This window comes from Arabidopsis lyrata, assembly GCF_000004255.2.
Source record: "Arabidopsis lyrata subsp. lyrata unplaced genomic scaffold ARALYscaffold_4, whole genome shotgun sequence".
NCBI classification, from domain to species: domain Eukaryota; kingdom Viridiplantae; phylum Streptophyta; class Magnoliopsida; order Brassicales; family Brassicaceae; genus Arabidopsis; species Arabidopsis lyrata.
In genome coordinates, this window is record NW_003302552.1 from 16,251,018 (window position 1) to 16,265,053 (window position 14,036).

The 14,036-nt window shown below is 37.0% G+C and overlaps 5 protein-coding genes across 8 annotated transcripts; 1 reads left to right on the forward strand and 4 right to left on the reverse strand.

The window, feature by feature from the left end:
• The first annotated feature begins 636 nt into the window (after positions 1–636).
• LOC9317395 (WD repeat-containing protein 55) lies at positions 637–3,216 on the forward strand. Its single transcript, XM_021027030.1, is given in 16 exon segments — positions 637–746; positions 839–871; positions 953–1,017; positions 1,099–1,186; positions 1,285–1,357; positions 1,538–1,641; positions 1,747–1,772; positions 1,775–1,804; positions 1,807–1,847; positions 2,007–2,083; positions 2,187–2,235; positions 2,330–2,376; positions 2,468–2,538; positions 2,652–2,707; positions 2,778–2,907; positions 3,008–3,216. Coding segments are annotated over 16 exon segments (1,056 nt in total). The 5' UTR covers positions 637–651; the 3' UTR covers positions 3,079–3,216.
• A 1,211-nt stretch (positions 3,217–4,427) lies between these two features.
• LOC9315558 (F-box protein At2g34280) lies at positions 4,428–6,142 on the reverse strand. The gene is given in 2 exon segments (XM_021027558.1): positions 4,428–5,298; positions 5,301–6,142. Coding segments are annotated over 2 exon segments (1,110 nt in total). The 5' UTR covers positions 6,130–6,142; the 3' UTR covers positions 4,428–5,017.
• Positions 6,143–6,236: 94 nt separating this feature from the next.
• LOC9317396 (probable methyltransferase PMT25) lies at positions 6,237–10,076 on the reverse strand. Of its 3 annotated transcripts, none has more exons than XM_021027555.1 (8): positions 9,816–10,076; positions 8,401–9,368; positions 8,105–8,254; positions 7,759–8,029; positions 7,563–7,673; positions 7,289–7,463; positions 6,745–7,209; positions 6,237–6,647 (listed from the first exon to the last, which is right to left on the reverse strand). In XM_021027555.1, exons 2-8 carry the CDS (start codon positions 9,331–9,333, stop codon positions 6,419–6,421), a joined length of 2,334 nt encoding a protein of 777 aa, XP_020883214.1. In that variant the 5' UTR covers positions 9,334–9,368; positions 9,816–10,076; the 3' UTR covers positions 6,237–6,418. The 3 variants fall into 3 exon arrangements, with proteins under 3 accessions (XP_020883214.1, XP_020883216.1, XP_020883215.1); XM_021027557.1 differs by having other exon boundaries at positions 9,625–10,076; XM_021027556.1 differs by having other exon boundaries at positions 9,748–9,978.
• A 311-nt stretch (positions 10,077–10,387) lies between these two features.
• LOC9317397 lies at positions 10,388–12,709 on the reverse strand. 2 transcript variants are annotated; one of them, XM_021027560.1, is made up of 4 exons: positions 12,419–12,709; positions 11,419–11,954; positions 11,242–11,337; positions 10,388–10,654 (listed from the first exon to the last, which is right to left on the reverse strand). In XM_021027560.1, exons 1-3 carry the CDS (start codon positions 12,519–12,521, stop codon positions 11,248–11,250), a joined length of 729 nt encoding a protein of 242 aa, XP_020883219.1. In that variant the 5' UTR covers positions 12,522–12,709; the 3' UTR covers positions 10,388–10,654; positions 11,242–11,247. The 2 variants fall into 2 exon arrangements, with proteins under 2 accessions (XP_020883219.1, XP_020883218.1); XM_021027559.1 differs by having other exon boundaries at positions 10,388–10,649; positions 12,419–12,706.
• An 84-nt stretch (positions 12,710–12,793) lies between these two features.
• On the reverse strand, positions 12,794–14,030 carry LOC9317398 (GTPase IMAP family member 6). The gene is made up of 3 exons (XM_021027561.1): positions 13,804–14,030; positions 13,208–13,339; positions 12,794–13,117 (listed from the first exon to the last, which is right to left on the reverse strand). The coding sequence occupies exons 1-3, from the start codon at positions 13,939–13,941 to the stop codon at positions 12,908–12,910; spliced, it is 480 nt and encodes a 159-aa protein (XP_020883220.1). The 5' UTR covers positions 13,942–14,030; the 3' UTR covers positions 12,794–12,907.
• Positions 14,031–14,036: the final 6 nt, after the last annotated feature.

The following is a 14,036-nucleotide window of genomic DNA, read 5'->3' on the forward strand; positions in this document are numbered from 1 at the left end:
GGTTAACCGAACTTAAATTAATATCTTTCCGATCGGTTTAACTCAATTAAGTTGAACCGAACCGATTTGTCCAAACCTCGGTTCGGTTCGGTTCGGACAAATCGGTTCGGTTCAAATTCCCAGGCCTAGTATTGACTCACCTTTTTTGTCTTTTAGTTTTTGTTCACAACTAACTTAGATTAATCAAAGAGAAAGATAGGATGATATCTCAAAAGATAATCTGAAGTTTTTCCAAAGAGACTCTGGAATCGATCGACCTAAATTTGATTTGTAACTCTTAATTTTTCTTGAAAACGTAAGATAATAATAGTTCTTCTGCCATCGATGGCAAGCGAACAAAACTTTGAGCTCGTACAACTTAAAAAAAAAAAAGCTCTCCATAAAAAAAAAACAGAAGAATGGTGAAGTAATTCTAAGGTGGATATCAGAATAGCCAAGAGATGCTCAAAATATTTTCATAAAAAAAAAAGGGTCTAATAGTAAAATTAGAAAATAGAGAAACCCAAAACACTAGTCAAATAGATCCGAGGGTCCTAATTGCAAAATTAGAAAACAGAGGATCTCTCGAAAAACCTTAAACCCTACTCAATTCGGCGCGACGGATACTTTGTTCAGTTGAGCAGTTTGTAATTAAGATTTTCGCTGGTAGTGATGGAGATCGATTTGGGAGCGAACGCGTTCGGTATCGACTTCCATCCATCGACGAATCTAATAGCTGCTGGTCTCATCGATGGCCACTTGCATCTGTAATTCCTTCTAAAGCCCTTCTCTTCCTTCGTTTTCCAATTCAACAAGAATCATCAACAATCTATGTAATCTCAAACTTTTTCTTTTGCAGATACCGATACGACTCAGATTCTTCACTTGTCAGGTATTAAAACGCTCTTTTCATCTCCAAAGTTTGTCTCTTTTTGTTGTGGGTCAGACTAAGAGAATCGCTGAATTTGTGTAGGGAACGTAAAGTTCGAGCCCATAAGGAGTCTTGTAGAGCTGTTCGGTTCATTGATGATGGCCAAAGTTTGTTCCTTTAAACTTCCAACTATTTGAGCTCATCATATCTGAGCTCTGCTTTAACTTATATGTTTTTTTGGGGTTTAGGAATCGTCACAGCTTCAGCTGATTGCTCAATTCTAGCAACCGATGTAGAGACTGGTGCTAAGGTTGCACATCTTGAGAATGCTCACGAGTATGCAATTCCTTTTCTTTTCTTTTTTATATTGGATACATTTTAGCTGACTGGTTATTTGTTTATTGATTGGGAATATTTCGCATTGTTTCCTCTAGGGATGCTGTTAATACTTTGATTAATGTTACTGAGACAACTATCGCTTCAGGAGATGATAAAGGCTGCGTTAAGGTCTGTTAAATTCTCTCTTTCGTCTCTAATCATTTGGAATATTATAATCCAACTTACTCTCATGATATCTCTATAATTTTTGTGAGTGAAGAAATCAGATCTGGAAGGTTTCTTGGCTAATTTTCTTTTGGAGTGAAATTATGTGCTTTGTTTTCTGATACTGTATGTTTATCTCCTCAGGTTTGGGATACAAGACAGCGCTCTTGCTCTCATGAGTTTAATGCACACGAGGATTACATTTCTGGCATGACCTTTGCGTCTGATTCAATGAAGCTAGTGGCAACAGGTTGGGATTTTTGTAGTCATCCGATTCAGTGAAGCTAGTGTCTTTTGAGTTTTTACAGAAGACTTTTTCGCTTATTTCTATTTTTGGTTTCTTTGACTCTGTTTAGTGGAGACGGTACCCTGTCTGTCTGTATCTCAGACAAAGTAAGGTGCAATCTCAGTCTGATTTTCTGAAGACGAACTACTTTCTGTTGTTATAATGAAGGTAATTCCATTATATTTCTGTGTGTTTGTTCACTAATTTATCTATCAAACAGAAAAGTATTTGTAGCCAGGATGTGTCATCCCAAGCTCTTCTCTCTCCACATTGTTTCTACTTATCTAATGTATTTATTATCGTTTGCTTTTATTTGATTGATTTCAGAATGGCCGTAAAGTTATTTGTGGAACTCAGAATGGTACTCTCTTGTTGTATTCATGGGGATTTTTCAAGGATTGCAGGTAAGTCATACATCTCTAACACTACCTTTGTTAGAGGTTTAAGGTATTGAAAGATTCTATGTAATGACACCTAACTGGCTGAAATGTTTTTTCCTATTTACAGCGATCGGTTTGTTGATCTAGCTCCAAATTCAGTTGATACTCTATTGAAGGTGAGATGATACACTTATTTTAAGCATATGGTTACTGACACTGTAACATTAGGGTGCCAGTGACTAATGGAAGCCTTGTGGATTTATCCTGTAGCTCGATGAGGACAGACTTATCACTGGGTGTGATAATGGAATACTTAGGTAACAAAAAAACTCCGCTTCCATGGAAGAAAGCTCTTAACTGGTTTATCTTCACTTATTTCAATCAAATTTTATTTACATGTTTCTCCAGCCTTGTTGGAATACTGCCCAACAGAATCATACAGCCAATAGGGGCACACGACTACCCTATCGAAGATCTCGGTATTTAGAATTTCCTTCTCTATATCTAAGAACCTTTTATCTTTGTTGACTATTGTACTTTGTTTTGAACGAATTTCTAATTTTTTTTGTTCTGTTAAAAATCTCTCTTATAGCTCTCTCGCATGATAACAAATTTCTCGGTAGCACAGCTCATGACAGTATGCTGAAGGTATCATATATTCTCTCTAAACTCAAGCTCTTACTGTTATGATTTACATGTTTGTTTTCTTGTGATGAAGCTGTGGAACCTAGAAGAGATTCTAGAAGGTTCTAATGGCAACTCGGGGAATGCATCTGGAGCTGCAGGAGACAGTGACAGTGACAAGGATGGGATGGACCTTGACAATGATTCTCACAAGTCTTCCAAAGGTAAAGAGAGACCTGCAAAACTTTTTGGAACATCTTAAACATTTCCTTGAGATGATACCTACAACATGATCTGATCTGGAGTTTTTTATTGGCTTTACAGGCAGCAAGAGGAAAACAAAAAGTAAACCGAATATGCTCAACTCTACAAATAATTTCTTTGCAGACTTATAGATTTTGTTTCAGTTTCAGTCTGGATAGTACTATATCAGTTTCATACTTGAATTGTCTTTTTGATTCTGACAGTTTTGTTGAAAATTTTGGTTTTTAGTAAGATGGGGTTTTGCAAAATATCTAGCAAAACAAAATCAACTCACAGTATGCCCAAAGAAATGTTTTGGACATTACACTTTATAATTGATTTTAAGATCACCAAGAAATATTTTAAAGTTTGTAGGTGCCCAAAGACAGTTTAGTTAATAATAGGATCCGTATTAAATTTTATATTTGTCAAAAATTACAATAAAAAATTTCCAAGGATCCCTTAACAATTGGGGTTGCTCTTATATTTAGCAATAAAAAACTTTAAACTATAGTTTCCGAACTCGTCTAACCAGGTCACATACAACAAATTATGTATGTTACTTGTCGATATTTTTACAGTTATCTTATCGTTCAAATTAAAACATACGAAAACAGAGAAATTATTTAGGGAATGAGAATATAATGGCTCCTAGTGGTCATATTAACTACAAAACATTCATGGATTTAGAGATCGAATGAGAAAGCACCAAGAAATTTAACAAAATAAAGACAATAATTTTTTTGAAAGAAACATTATCAAGTACGACACTAGTTAAAGATCGGGAAGATAATTATCGAGAGCTACATGTTTATTTACGTTAAGGATCTTCAGAAATACTATTTGTCTACATGTAACAAAGGGAAAGAAAAGATTATTGTGTTCAACATTACAGATTCCTCTGTTTTAGTTAGAAAACTTTAACAAACAAAGAACTCTGCATCTTAGTATATAAGTAGAATATAAGATTGAAAAGTGTCCTAATTTTTTTATATGTATTAGTGTTTGTTTTAATAACAAACTTTTTACCAAAAAGGTCATAAAAATTTGTTTTCTATATTGTCAAAAAACCCAAAAACAATTTAGAGTAAAACAATTATTTTTTGTCATAAGAAAAGTCTCCGCCATCTGGGTTCGAGTAGCATTGGCCACCGGGATTCGAATTTTAACATGGTTTCCCTGGGTCCAAGGATTAGTCTTTGGGCCGAGGAAGCCTTTAGGATCACCTGAATTAAAAAAAAAAAAATTTATTTTTTGCCATAGGGTCCATGGTAATGTTGACCCGGCCCTGAATCACGGTTATGTTTATTAGTTTTCATTAACAATTTATGCGGTCCATTATTTCAACATGGAGGCGTTCTTGATCATATACTTTCACTCACGGCTTCTGTACATTGTTAGAGTGATTTGGTTTCACTAACTAATTTGTTATTTTATTTGTAATTTATAAGACTACGAAACTCCAAATTATATTCATTAGGCAATTTTTACATATTTTTTAATAATAATCTCTACATAGTTACAGAGGATCAGTAGCCTCCAAGTATATATCTTCACATATTTAACATTAACGGAATAAGGAAATATATTTATCTATTCTAACAATCAGCAGTCATATATCCCATTGAGATCATATATAAGGTCAGAGAAGAAAGTGAGGGAAAAAAATTATTTTTTGCATTAGTACAAAACAAAACTCATCTTGATTACATTTTCGAGCTCATTTTTTTTTTTTTTTTTGCTAAGGATACGATCTTATTATGTTATAGAGTTTATGTATACAACCCTTTTTTCAATGCCAATGGAGTAGAAAATTAAACTAACAAAAGAAACAATCGATTTGAACCATCAGCTCCACTCCAGGCACGATGATATATGTCTTTGTTAAGATGAGAGCAAAGCGAACACAATAGAATAAAAAAATGGATCAATTCAATAGTAGGAGAAACAACACCATAGATAAGTAAAGATATAAATCTTACGTAAACAGTTAAACATCTCTAGCATGCAGAATTAGTAGGATGTAAACCAATTGAAAATTTGAGATTATATAAACTTTGAAATTACAATGTTGTGGAAAACTAAAAAGCTTTACAAAATAGACAGTAAACTCTGGAAATAACAAAGAGGGTATGCAGTAGTACGATAAAAAGATATGTAAGCTAATTCATAAGATTTGGTTTTGGGATCATGTGTTACCAATTGATCTCCGGAGTTAGGTTCACAAAACAATAACTTGTCTTTGTCCACAACTGCTAGTGGCGTGAGTGCGAATCTATGCTTCCCAAACCAAAAAGAAGTTATATTGAGATCTATGGAATATATTTCCTTCCATGTCTTGTGGTCTGAATCCAACGACCATATCACTTGGTTGGGCCATTTTTTTCTGATACGCACAAACGATCATCAAGGTTGCACATGACCAACTCTCTATTAGAGTGGTCGTGGTGGTGGAGAAAGGGAGCTTTAGACATGACTTGGAAAGTTTCGGTATGAAGATCAAAAGACAAAACATTGGTGGTTTCACCCGCAGTGAGCCAATGAAGTGACCCATCTACATATACAGGATCTTGGTAAGGAAGTATCGGGTAGGGGGACGCGGGGACAACATACCTCCAAGCCTTGGAGGTAAAATCAAAAACTTCACAAATAGTACTAGTGTTGTTGTTGTCGTCGTCATCGTTAAGGCCGCCTAATTCAGCAGAATTGTATAACCAAACTGGCTTGTATGTGCCATTGATTTTGTCTTTACCGAATCCAAGCTTAGCCCATGATTCTCCATGACTAGTGAGTCGTTGATAGGTAGAACGAGGGAAAGTTCGATGCCATCGAGTGGTGGGATTAACAACAATATTCTTAGGATAGTCATTGTAGAGGCATATCAGGCCGTCACAGCTACTCTGGCAAACTTTGTACAAGGTTTTTTCCCAAGGAGTAAGGATCCTAACCGAAACTGATGACCCCACTACCAACGTTCTCATAGCTTCAAGCTCTGTACCAATAAGATAAGATTCATCACATACGGATACCAAAAGGACATCTGGATTACCTGATTGCCTACGATGCATCAGTTGTCTTTCTTGGAAAGCACGGCATTGGATTGTAGATTTCCATTGCTTCGATACGAACTTGAACTTGAGCAAGGTTTTCACATCAAGTCTCTCCAGAATATGCTCCACAACATCGTAGGGTAGCAAGTCCATCTTATTGTAGAATTAGGTAACGAACTGACTTAGCTTTCTTAATCTCTCAAACTAACATATTTATACAAGAGAGTCATCGTATAGGATAAACTCAAACAACTAAAATATAGGCTTTAAACTTTATCATTATAATATAATGATATTATCTCAATACTCCCCCTCACATTGGACTATTGTATATAACTTTTCTCAAAGTCAAACCAGGACAAATGAATTTGACAAGCAAGCCTTAAAGGCCTGAAAGAACCAAATTTACTGAAACTATATTTTCTTTTTCGTTCTGACTTGTTTAAGCGATTGCCGATTTGATTGTCTCAGTTTCTGCAGGACGCCACCATGACTTTTGAATCGAAAGCAAGCCTTCATTGTCTTTTGACTGCGTCATTTTAACGTTCCATTTCATGGATTTCACCATTTTCTCAACTTCTCCTAATGTTTCCATGTCATCCCTTATAATGAAAGTTCCCTGTGGCCTAAGAATCCGATCAATTTCAGCCATTACCGACACCAAATTGCACCTGTAATGCAAAAGAAGAAAAGGGTTTAATTCATCAACTCAGATCAGATCATCAAGCTCTGCATTTTAGAATGAGGAGAACCGTTGATGTTTTATACCTCTTCCTCAGGGTAGAGAAAAGATGATCGGCATGGAGAAGGTCGTAAGTTCTCAGATAAGTGTTGAATGATTCACACCAGTCATGATAGATTCCAAACAAACCACGTTCATATATGATAGGAAGTGTATCAGGAGCATCCACAGGAACCACGTTCATCACCCATAACTTCAGATCCTTCAATGCAGCAGCAAATCCTCCATAGACTGCTCTCATGTCCATCACATTTCTCACATTAGACCAATCGATTCCCATGTCATTAAGGTATGACTTTGAGACAATAGTTTTCCACTTCTCTTGGTCTGCTGTGAAATCCTCTGGTGCAGGTTTTCCATAAACACCTTCCTGTGAATCCAACCACTCAGGTGCAGTCTCAACCCTCTCTGGCCACATGTTTGGCCACACTGCTCCTCGCTTTGATGAATCTTCTGTCACTTTATGCATACATGCCTCAAGTGGAACATTCCTAAACCGCAAGTTAAACATATGAGCATCAGATTGCATTGGTTTACTAGTAAATTGACGCAGGGTTTAGGTTGCTCTACCAGGCTGCATTTTGATCATCGGAATCCTTGCAGAGAGGTGGATCATTTTGAGGTCTTTTGTTGTAACATTTATTTGAAGTTGGCTTTTGGTATATGGCAGCACCAACCTCATTCAGTTTGTCTTTCTTAATTGTCACCAGCTTCCAACACATTGCCTTTGTGAGCTTCGACATTGCTACAAGACAACAAAGGCCTCTCCAAAGTTAGAAATCAATTTTCAAAAGCCTATATTGAGGTAAAGAGCAAACAAAGAAGAAAAGATAAAATTTCTAACCTTTCCATATACCAGAATCTTCCTCGTTCTTTCTATAGACTGGAGTCGCTGACCAGACAAAGAAACCACCCGGCCTCAAAGCACGATTCAATTCCAAAAGAAGTTTACCACCTTCATTTCAAACAACAACAAAAAGTAGAAGGTCATTCTATAGAACAGAAGTAAGGCAAAAGAATACAATGGGATACACTTTTACCTTCAATATGCCAAGGGACTCTACAACGAGCACAATGGATAAGGTCAAAAACAGAGCTGGGAAAAGGTAATCTTTTGGTTCCCATAACATTTAACATAGCGGGAATGCCACGTTCCAGGGCGAATTGCACTTGCGCCTCATGCTCATCCTTGGGAGCAAATGACAAAGCAAGCACATCTCTTTCGAAAAGGTAACCACCAAAGCTAGCAACTCCACACCCGACATCCAATATAACACGGGTTCTATTTCCCCATGCAATAGCAGGATGTGACTGCAAAAATATAATTAATTCAATACTGATCATGCCTAGCATTAAGAAAATTATGTGGCCAGTATAAAAGTTTACCTGTTGGATGAAATCAATGTAATGAAGAGCACCATTCTTAAACTGAGTACCACCACCAGGAAAGGTAAGATGTTCACCACTCATCTTCACCCAATTTTGATGTCCCTTGATCTCTGCAAGCTTGGTGTGGGGAACATTGTTGTACCAGATCTGCGATCACACAACAGAAGAATAGATGTCATGGCAGATCATTTAAAGGAGCGCAAGCAGTTTTTTTCCAAAATCTGATAAAGTGTTCTTGTTAATTCTGGCGCATGACTATTTTATATGCAACCAGTTTTAAATAAGGAGTTTACCTTTTCCCTGCTCTTTGGCCACTTGATGGACCGCTTATAACCATCAGGCAGAGACACAAGACAATGAGGAGTTTCCTCAGGACAATGGCGCTCTCGGTGTTCATAATGCATTGTAGTATGAAGCTTTTTGATAGCTTGCCAGTTGTCAAGGCAAGGGATATAGTCTGGCCCAGCGGTCACATTGCACGTTTTCCATCCATAGCTACTTTGGTCCTTAGATATCGAGGACTGTTGTGCTTTCTTCTCGTTCTGCGACTCAACCAATTGGGTTGACCAAGCTCCATCTCCAGTGCTCGACTCTTTTGTAATTTCCGCCTGATCACCAGCTGGAAAGACGTCCTTGTTACTCTTCTCCGTGATTTCTTCAATTTCACTAGCACTCTCTTCTGATTTTTCTTCAGACTTTTCTTCGTTTCCATTACCATCCTCAGACTTGTTTTCTTCCGTGCTCTCTTCCAGTTGCGTTTTCTCTTTCTGCTTTGCTTCATCACTTTCAGATTCTACTTCTTTCACATTCTTCTCTTTCTCCCCATCTCCATCACCATTGCTGTCATCAGACTCCTTCTTTTCCTCGACTGCCTCACTTTTCTCGCCAGAGCTCTCATCGACTTGGTTTCCCTCAGCAGAGTTCTCAGAATCAGTGTTCACATGGTTGTTCTCAGTCACAGCCTCACTTTCCTCCTTCTTTTCATCAGAAAAGTTCTTCGGATCTCGATCGCCTTCTTCTTTACTCAAGTCATTTTTAGTAACAGGTTCCACATCTTTAGCGGTATCACTTGAGGAATAGCCGACAGAATTAGCAGGGGCAGACGACGAAGACATGAACATCCAAGCCCCAACTAAACAGAGGGAAAGTAACAGAACAATGGTAATGGTTAAACCATAGGTCGATGATTTCTTCCCGTCTACACGGGAATACTTCCCCATGGCCATGTTCGTCGAGTCAATGCAACCTTACTCACATCCACCTGAAAACCAATCACAAAGAAGACATGAAACTGGCGCAATAAAACCAGTAGAAATGTTAAGTTTAAACTAAAATCAGTCAAATTCTCTCACAAAGGATCTCGTTATTCAAACAATTTCAGGCACAAAAGATTTTTTTTTTTTGGTCAACACAAGAGATTAAATTCGTTAGCTTATATACCCAATCTTCTAAACTTGAACAGAGCAAGAAACAACACGAAGTTACAGATCTAGATATGGACCAAACTAAAGAGTTACCTCTGAAGCATATACAAAAACACTCGGATCTTACTACTCTAAAAAAGAGTTTAAATTTAAAAACGGATCCAATCGAATAACTTTGTTCCACCAAAACATCATCTAATAATATCAAAGCATTACCCAGAACCAGAAGCAATGAGACCGAAAGAGACTTGCTGGAAAAAATGATATTGAGGCAAAAGATTTACCAGAGGATATTTATTTATTTATGGTTACTTCAAAGATCCTCAAAGATTGCAACTTTGGGAAGCAAGCAGGATTTTTCGGATGGGATCTAGCAGAGAACGAGCTTAGTGGGTTGATTCCAGTGAAGCAAGCTAAGTGGGTTTCGGCCTTAAAATGTCAATATCCCGTTGTCAAACAAAAAGTACGCTTTTTAAAAATTAAAAAAAAACATTTATTTTCGTGTTTTCTAAGATTGTTTATTCTTCCATGCCGCGTTAATCACCGACACAGATCTCTCAAGACTCGAGTTCTGACTGAAGAACAAAACTTCTTTACCAAAGTTTCTCCCGTGTACTAAAAACCAAATCAAACTAATTAAAAGGTGATACAGCTCAAGAACTTATACGAGTCATCACATTCACATGGGCTAAGGAATGGCTTCCTCCGAGTCTTAAGTCTTCTGGTCGAAAACCTCCAATAACAAATATCTTACCGTCTATAAAAGCAGACATGGCCCGCACCGTCATGTAGAGATACATATACGTTTCAGATTTTATTTTGTGTGTGTATTCATGGAACTAATAAACCAAAATTCTTGATAGAGAGAGACAAATATGATATATAAACGAAAAATACAAGGAACTGTGTTCAGATCTCGAATCAGCATTTCCAAAACGTGAACAAGATAAATTTTATGTTTTTCCGTATGTTTGCTTAAAATCACTCACATTATTACTATTCTAGCAGATATTTTCAGACTTGAGAATGTACAGAGAAGAATCTACAGACCATGAATCCTGTTTTGTCGGCTGTTCTTTGAGCTTCTGCTGTTCACTGTTTGCTATTTTATCCTCCTCCTGTTCTTCACCATCACAGAAAGACATTGATGAGACAAAAGGATACATATCCAAATATTCATGAACTTCATACACTATATGAATCGTTATAGAAAGAAAGATCAGAATTAGATCCTTAGAGAAGAGTGGAAATAATTAATACTAGAAAACCCTGATCCTTTAACCGGTGGGTAAAAGTTAAGTGATTACCCACATAAACAACATGGAGGTAGCTTTCGGGTAAAGAAGACAAAGTTTCAGAGACTAGAATCCTACAGTGCTGGGGTTTCAATCAACGGTAGCCAAATCAGTTTTATTTTTAGATGACTTGGAATTTGTCATTGGTTCAAACCAATTTCAAATACTTCAAAGCAAGAACATACATGACCAAAAATTAGTAGGAAATTACTTCTGAGAAGGGTTTGAATGAGGATAGAGAGACTGACTGAGAGTCTTAAGCTAAGCAGTAGCCCATCTACTAACCTAGGAGCCCATCTACTATCCAAAAATCTTGTTCATATCAACCCTCTTATTTAGCTTACTAGAATGTTAGGATGCTCAGAGTCTTAAGTGAACAAGTTTTAGTGAAATCATTTATAAAAGAATCACTAACCTGTATTTATCTTTCAGATCCTGCCATTACATCAAACAAACCGCAGCAACTCAACCACGACGTTCGAACAACTGGTGGACCAGAAGGCAAAAGACTCTGCACATATGTTCAGAAGATTCAGAAAACTGAAAAATGACCTCAAGTAGAGGATGAGAAAGAAAAAAAGGGAAATGGTACCTTTTCTTTAGAACATTCTGGCACTTCATATTCTTTCACATTCTTGACTTCTTTGTTAGTTTCCTCAGCAGATCCTGGACTAAGGTTCTCTTCGTTTTCATCAGACTTCTGTTGGAGAGAATCCGAGTCTGTTGAGCTCTCAACTTGCTCATTTTTGTCCGACATCACAACCATTGAGACAGAAGAACCCACAGGATTGACAGAATCAAGAGCAGGTGAAATTTCCAAACTTGAAGTACTATCAGCCTCTCTAGAAGTTTGAGTAAAATTTTCAGGACAGGGAGTGGGTGGTTTGTCCACACCGTTCTCCTCATGATCCGTTCCTCTTCCAACTTCAATTACGTCTTCACCTTTCACTACTTGTCCCCGAGTAAAGTCAGCATCTTCTGCTTTCTCTTTAACAATGTCCTTCCCTAAACCAGATAATGGAGGAGGTGATGAGTCTATTGTCCCAAATTCTTCATTTCCTTGAGAACCAGGGGAACTCAAATTGCCATCACTGTCTCTCTCATCTTGGCTTCCATGTTCATCATGTCCTGAGATATTCAGTAAACTTATAGATCAATAAAAGACTTTCTCTTCGGAAGATTACTGGGAAAAGATAGGAAAAAACATCCAGCACTTGTTGCAAGTATCCAGAAGAAATACACAGACAACCAAACACGAGTCATATCAAAAGTGAAGGATGTGAATTGTGATTAAAGTAAAGTCACAAACTTTGGAGCAATACTTAAACAAAGATTGGCTAAATCTCAATACACCATCAGACTCATCCCCACCCACCAAAAATTTCTCTATAAAGTAGGAACAAAGCATCATTAACTTCGTCTTGTATAATACCAAAAGAAGAAACTTTACCTAACACCAGAAACCCATTTGAGACATAAAATCCCTAAACAGCAAATAAAATCACCAAAAACCATATCTTGAGAAGGGAAACTACATCGATCCAGCAACTACAACTTCTAAGCGAAACCAAAAACAGTAACAAAGACAGTACCACGATCACCATTGAAGCCTTTGTTGTTAGTACCGGCTCCAGCGGCTTCCTGCTCCTGCTGCTTCTTCTTCAAAGCCTTTCTCTTTTTGGCACCAGGAGGCATGATCAATGGATTCACAACACTGAAGAAGACGAAAAATCGAAGAAAGGTTTGGGATTGGTTTGTTCACTCCAAAGATATCTGGAGCTTGTGGGTTTGTTGGTATGTGTGATGTGGGTGGAGTTGAGTTTCTCCTTTTTGTCTTTATGTTTTGGGGAAAATCAAATGTCACACTAACAGTCAAATGCCTAGCGATAAGGCTGAGCCCATTTATTAAACGTGTCGGTCTGCCTCCATCTACTCTTCTTATTGTTTTTTTTTTTTATTAGTACTACTTTTTTTTTGTCTCTACAAATTCCTATGATTCCAATTACAGATTTTGAATGTTTTAGTAGACACATACTTATACAGGTGTGGAGACAAGACATCCTTGATCCTTGACACTAACATTACAAAAGAGTTGGGAAAATGCAAAAGTAGAAGAAACAAAAACAATAGAACATACAAAACAGTAGTAGATGATGATTTGAAAGTTGTGCAACAATCACACCAAACCTATGTGGCCGATCTTTTATAATTAGTACTTCGGAGACATCAATCACATGATGCTGCGTCTCTTCTTCATGTGTTTCCGCATTTTGTTTTAGCGCATGCTCCACCTGAAAGATAAGATTAAACCAGAGAATCTTAAAATCAATCACATGTGAGTATTCAACTATATATATACAAAGTGTTGGATACAGATTTACTTCGTGTGCCATCATATTCATAGTATGCTCATGCTCCATCCGTGACTGCTCTTTCATCGCTATTACCTCTGCTTCCGAAAGGCTCTTAGATTCGATTTCCCTTTTTTTTTCCTTGAGCTTATCATTTTCTTCCTGAGAAACCGATGATTTGCAACATTTTAAAATTTTATATACAATTAATAGTAATTCCTAAAAATGGTTTGGCAGTCAATCATCTAGTGGTGGTTGTGCATCAGTAGATATGAATACTGAGAATATGTCTAAAAGTGTAAAATCATTTAAGAAACAAATATATATAAAATAAAATAAAAATACTTTTTAAATGAGTTCAATGAAGTCTTAGACCACTATTAACAAGGGTATCTTAAAGAGTTCTTAAATAAGAAATGTGGCTTAGCTAAGACCCAAAACTAAAAAAAGTGGCTTAACTAAGACCCAAAACTAAGAGTTCTTAACTTTAATACTTCTAAGAACCATTTTTAAGATAATGCTCTTAGTGTTATCTAAAAGCCAAGCATAAGAGAGATCACTTCACATTCGAATGCACAAGAAAACATAATTTTTTACCTTAATATTTTCTCATACATCTCACTTACCATGGTAACACCTCCTGCATCTGCTTTTGATATGTCGAGTTTTTCACCAAGGAGGGTGTTTCCGGTGAAGCTCTTTCCATTGCCATTACGCCCTACTAGAACTATATCTGTAACGGAGGGCAATTCCCGAGCAGCCATATTCTGATCACCACCAATTTCTGCATGCAGGCAGGCAAGCACCCATTAAAAAAACATCATGAAATAATATCTTTTGAAAAGGAGAATGAAGAGAG

Excerpts from the sequence above, each read along its gene's own strand:
- LOC9317396 (XM_021027555.1), bottom strand. The coding sequence starts at position 9,333 with ATGGCCATGGGGAAGTATTCCCGTGTAGACGGGAAGAAATCATCGACC. Across the intron at positions 7,674-7,758 it reads AGTCCCTTGGCATATTGAAG|GTGGTAAACTTCTTTTGGAA; the intron begins GTAAAAGTGTAT and ends TTTGAAATGAAG. Across the intron at positions 7,210-7,288 it reads GATGATCAAAATGCAGCCTG|GAATGTTCCACTTGAGGCAT; the intron begins GTAGAGCAACCT and ends CTTGCGGTTTAG.
- LOC9317397 (XM_021027560.1), bottom strand. The coding sequence starts at position 12,521 with ATGCCTCCTGGTGCCAAAAAGAGAAAGGCTTTGAAGAAGAAGCAGCAG. Across the intron at positions 11,955-12,418 it reads AGGCTTCAATGGTGATCGTG|GACATGATGAACATGGAAGC; the intron begins GTACTGTCTTTG and ends TGAATATCTCAG. Across the intron at positions 11,338-11,418 it reads CAGAATGTTCTAAAGAAAAG|AGTCTTTTGCCTTCTGGTCC; the intron begins GTACCATTTCCC and ends ACATATGTGCAG.
- LOC9317398 (XM_021027561.1), bottom strand. The coding sequence starts at position 13,941 with ATGGCTGCTCGGGAATTGCCCTCCGTTACAGATATAGTTCTAGTAGGG. Across the intron at positions 13,340-13,803 it reads ATGCAGGAGGTGTTACCATG|GAAGAAAATGATAAGCTCAA; the intron begins GTAAGTGAGATG and ends TCGGTTTCTCAG. Across the intron at positions 13,118-13,207 it reads TGAATATGATGGCACACGAA|GTGGAGCATGCGCTAAAACA; the intron begins GTAAATCTGTAT and ends CTTATCTTTCAG.